At 39.1% G+C, this 1,988-nt stretch overlaps 1 protein-coding gene across 1 annotated transcript in view; it reads right to left on the bottom strand.

Annotated features, from left to right (window-relative positions):
- Nucleotides 1-883: 883 nt before the first annotated feature.
- The window catches only part of FN3KRP (fructosamine 3 kinase related protein), a 4,119-nt gene continuing 3,014 nt past the window's right edge, over nt 884-1,988 (bottom strand). The window contains exon 5 of the mRNA XM_009888785.1: nt 884-1,515. Within this exon, the coding sequence (XP_009887087.1) occupies nt 1,177-1,515 (339 nt within the window). The 3' untranslated portion in view covers nt 884-1,176. The remainder of the gene's footprint in view (nt 1,516-1,988) is intronic.

Below are 1,988 nucleotides of genomic sequence, written 5' to 3'. Positions count from 1 at the left end.
ACATAGCTAGTCTGCAAAGCCAGCCTTAAAAAACTTCTGACAGTGGTGTAGAGCTGCTGTTCTGTGAGTTATATTTTAACTTCCTTTGGTTTCATGTCTCTTATCCCAAGAGCTACAAAGTGCACTTAGTGGGGACTGAAGAAAAATGTTAGTTTATGGCACCGGTAGTCTAAACTACAGAAAATTTGTGAAGCCTGTACCATGACCAGATGGCATTATCCTCTGGGCAATGTCAACAATCAAAAAGTACATCTTCTGTTTGTATTAGTGAGAGAGTACACAGGATGTGTACATGTAAAGTGTCTTACCTGAAAAGGTCTTTAAGAATGCACACTATTGGACAAAAGCATAATCCAAAAAAGGAGAGCTAGTTCTGTTGAAAAGAAAATTGCTTTAGATAAGAGCCCACTGACCGGCAAGCACAGAACAGCCTACAAGAATGCCATGAGGCACCAAGATGCACATGCCAGAAAAAATGATAAGCATTTTCACACAGCTTTGTAACAGAACAGGAAGCAGTCTCCATCCAATAGAATCCCATTAACATAAGGAATAGCAAGTCCACATCATTTTTCACAGTTCCTATTATATAATTTTCTTGTTGACTTTCAAAATATTTTGTTAACATTGTTTCCACACACATAACTGGACATGAAGAGCTGAAAGAGTCTGAGCAATCTATCATAAAAGTCGGGGGAACAGCAAAAAGCAATGAGCAACTTTTTCAGCCATCTCCTCAGGAACTGAGAAAAGCCATTTTCCATTTCACAAACACTTCTCTCATGTCTTCCATTAGGGTGCAAATGCAAACCCTGGTATTTCTCTACTCTGAAGCACAATTGGTCCCTAAGAAAGAACTTCTTCCAAATAATTTACACTTGAGTGCTTGATCTGTATTAGCTTGCCTAGTCTCAAGCACACAATGCTTTCTTGATAGCGACAGATCTTTTGTGCAACTGAATAAACTCCTTAGGTATTTGCCTCATAAAGGTATTCCCAGCTATCCTAAAAAGGGATGACTATGTTACACTCGGTATTTAGCAGGACTCACTGATTCTAGGTCTTTAGCTGTGCAATAAGGTCTAATAGCTTTTTTAACATTACTACTCCTGTAGATGCACTGCCAAGTATGGGGTTTTCCAAGCAACATAGGAAGTATTCTGCTGAAGCAGAAAGTCACTTTATAAGGTTTCTCATAATGTTTAGAGAAGACCCTCTGTACCCTGTACCAAAATGGTTCCAATGGTTCATGTAATGAAAAAGCTGATAAAGCTTTAGGCGTTTCTCAAACCCTGCAGCTTTGGGAATTTTACTGTGGTAAGCAGAGTAAAAAGAACTGCTGAAGCCACCAAACATCCCAGCTATTGCAAGCTCATACTCTGAATGGCCATAGAAAGAAGCCGGATCAAAGATAATTGGACCAGAATCATCCTCAGCTACATTTCCTCCCCAGAGATCTCCATGCAGGAGAGCAGGAACAATTTCCACGTCACAGAACAAACTGGGTATCTTCAGCTGCAGGGGAAAAAAAGCAAGACATGTAAGTACTACATTTTAATGTGAACGATTATAGAGTTTTATCTGCATACATGCAGAGTGTGAATTGAAACTTCTTAAAAGTCTGTGAAAAAAAAAACACCACCATAACTTGAAACAGCATAGGACTTAGTCAACAGAGATGCCCAGAAAACCAAGAGGATTTCTATTTCTCATAAAAGCTAGCAGCTGAAGAATAGTCATCCAAATAGTTTTTAGCACTAAACCCCCAAAAAATTTAAAATGGCATTTGGTGCTGCAATATTGACTATCTTCAATAATAACAACAACAACCCCAACCGCCCACTTCACCACTAGAAGGCTCAGGGATCTCTCACCAATCTTGAAGAGATTTCTACAAAGTAGTGCCCAAATAGCTAATACTGCAGTCACTTAATCAGACGCAAACCTTGAATGAATAGATAATGTGCAGAACAGTACTGCTTACATAC

Source organism: Charadrius vociferus, unplaced genomic scaffold (assembly GCF_000708025.1).
Source record: "Charadrius vociferus isolate BGI_N301 unplaced genomic scaffold, ASM70802v2 scaffold281, whole genome shotgun sequence".
NCBI classification, from domain to species: domain Eukaryota; kingdom Metazoa; phylum Chordata; class Aves; order Charadriiformes; family Charadriidae; genus Charadrius; species Charadrius vociferus.
The sequence above is the reverse complement of the archived record's forward strand: the minus strand, read 5'-3'. Positions and strand labels throughout refer to the sequence as shown.